Here is a 1,349-nt window from a genome sequence, read left to right on the forward strand (position 1 = left end):
ATAACAAGATAAGCACAGTGTGATACATACGCTTGAAGGAATCGGACATATTATAATATACAATGAAGACCGTCATAGTTTGTGTACTGGCTTTGGTCGGGTTGGCGCTGGCCGGCACCGACTTGCACCCGAGAGGCTGCATCTACATCAATGGGAAATGTGAGTAAAGGGTTACAGTAGCTGGCGCCAGTATCGTTGGTTTTAGACGCTGGTATTTATGGTTGTTTTAGTTCAGTCCAGGATCCAGTAGCTGTATGCATGTAATCAGCATTGAAGCAAATAAATAAATAAGAATATGAATCGCCAATTAACTAGCATTTACCTTTAGTGGTCCGTTATTGACCAGTAACAGTGTCTAATATTATAAATGCGAAAGTACAATTTGTAAATAGCAAAAATAAAAATAAACCTTTCTTCCCTTTATCTAAAGGAAACCTTTTTACGATGTTCTTATATTCTTGTTGTTTTGTATTCTTTACAGAGGAACATTTTGATGTTTCTGTTGTTATTGTAATTATTCTCGTTAGCTTATCTCTACCTTGACCTCTGCCATTAGTGATTTCTAGTTGCTACCTACTGGCTAAGTAATACTTTAGGATGTGTATATGTATTGTGTCCCTCGTTTACAGTTTACTGTCAAAATAGCAGCGCTGAAAGATTCACTTATTTTTTGATAATAATACATGGGAAAATTCCGACTCGCATTGGCCAATTTCCGTAAAAAAAAATCCGTATGATCATAGGACTCCCACACAGAACTGCGAATTCGCGCAATGTCATTTAGTATGAGTTTTGTCGCATATTTTTGCGATGCGATGCGAATTCGCTGTTTTGTGTGGGAGCCCATAGTCTTAACCTGCGTTTCCACCAGAGATGTGTTGCGGGGAATGTGTTTTTAAGATCCAATAGCCGTGCTGAGCGATGGCAAGCTCACGTCGATGAAGCGATTCTTAACACATTCCTCGCAACATATTATATCTGGTGGAAACGCAGCCTGAACCTAGCCTCTCCACCCAGGTGACCGCGACTGCGAGGTCGGCACCCGCGCCTACACCACCGGCTGCGGCTACCTCACCCCCGAGGCGACCTGCGAGGAACCGCACCCGGTGACAGACCAGCGAGGCCATGTTTGCGACTACAGCGCCTGCTACTGCGAGCCGGGCATGGTGAGGCACACCCCCACCAAGACTTGCGTCAAGCTCGAGGACTGCGAGAAGCTGGGTAAGGAACCGGAGAAGCTGGATAAGCAACCGGAGATACTGGACAAGCTAGTGAAGTAAGAGTAGGTAGACCAGGAGTAACTGGACCATGACGACATAACGATTGAGAATAAAACGATTTTTAAAGTG

General features: G+C 44.1%; 1 protein-coding gene across 1 annotated transcript; it reads left to right on the top strand.

Annotated features, from left to right (window-relative positions):
* On the top strand, positions 1-1,349 carry LOC121735917. The gene is made up of 2 exons (XM_042126913.1): positions 1-159; positions 1,018-1,349. Exons 1-2 carry the CDS (start codon positions 63-65, stop codon positions 1,278-1,280), a joined length of 360 nt encoding a protein of 119 aa, XP_041982847.1. The 5' UTR covers positions 1-62; the 3' UTR covers positions 1,281-1,349.

Source organism: Aricia agestis, chromosome 18, assembly GCF_905147365.1.
Source record: "Aricia agestis chromosome 18, ilAriAges1.1, whole genome shotgun sequence".
NCBI classification, from domain to species: domain Eukaryota; kingdom Metazoa; phylum Arthropoda; class Insecta; order Lepidoptera; family Lycaenidae; genus Aricia; species Aricia agestis.

Bases quoted from the DNA above. Each gene is read 5' to 3' on its own strand.
- LOC121735917 (XM_042126913.1), top strand. From the start codon at position 63: ATGAAGACCGTCATAGTTTGTGTACTGGCTTTGGTCGGGTTGGCGCTG. The intron at 160-1,017 runs GTGAGTAAAGGG...CTCTCCACCCAG, and splicing joins CATCTACATCAATGGGAAAT to GTGACCGCGACTGCGAGGTC.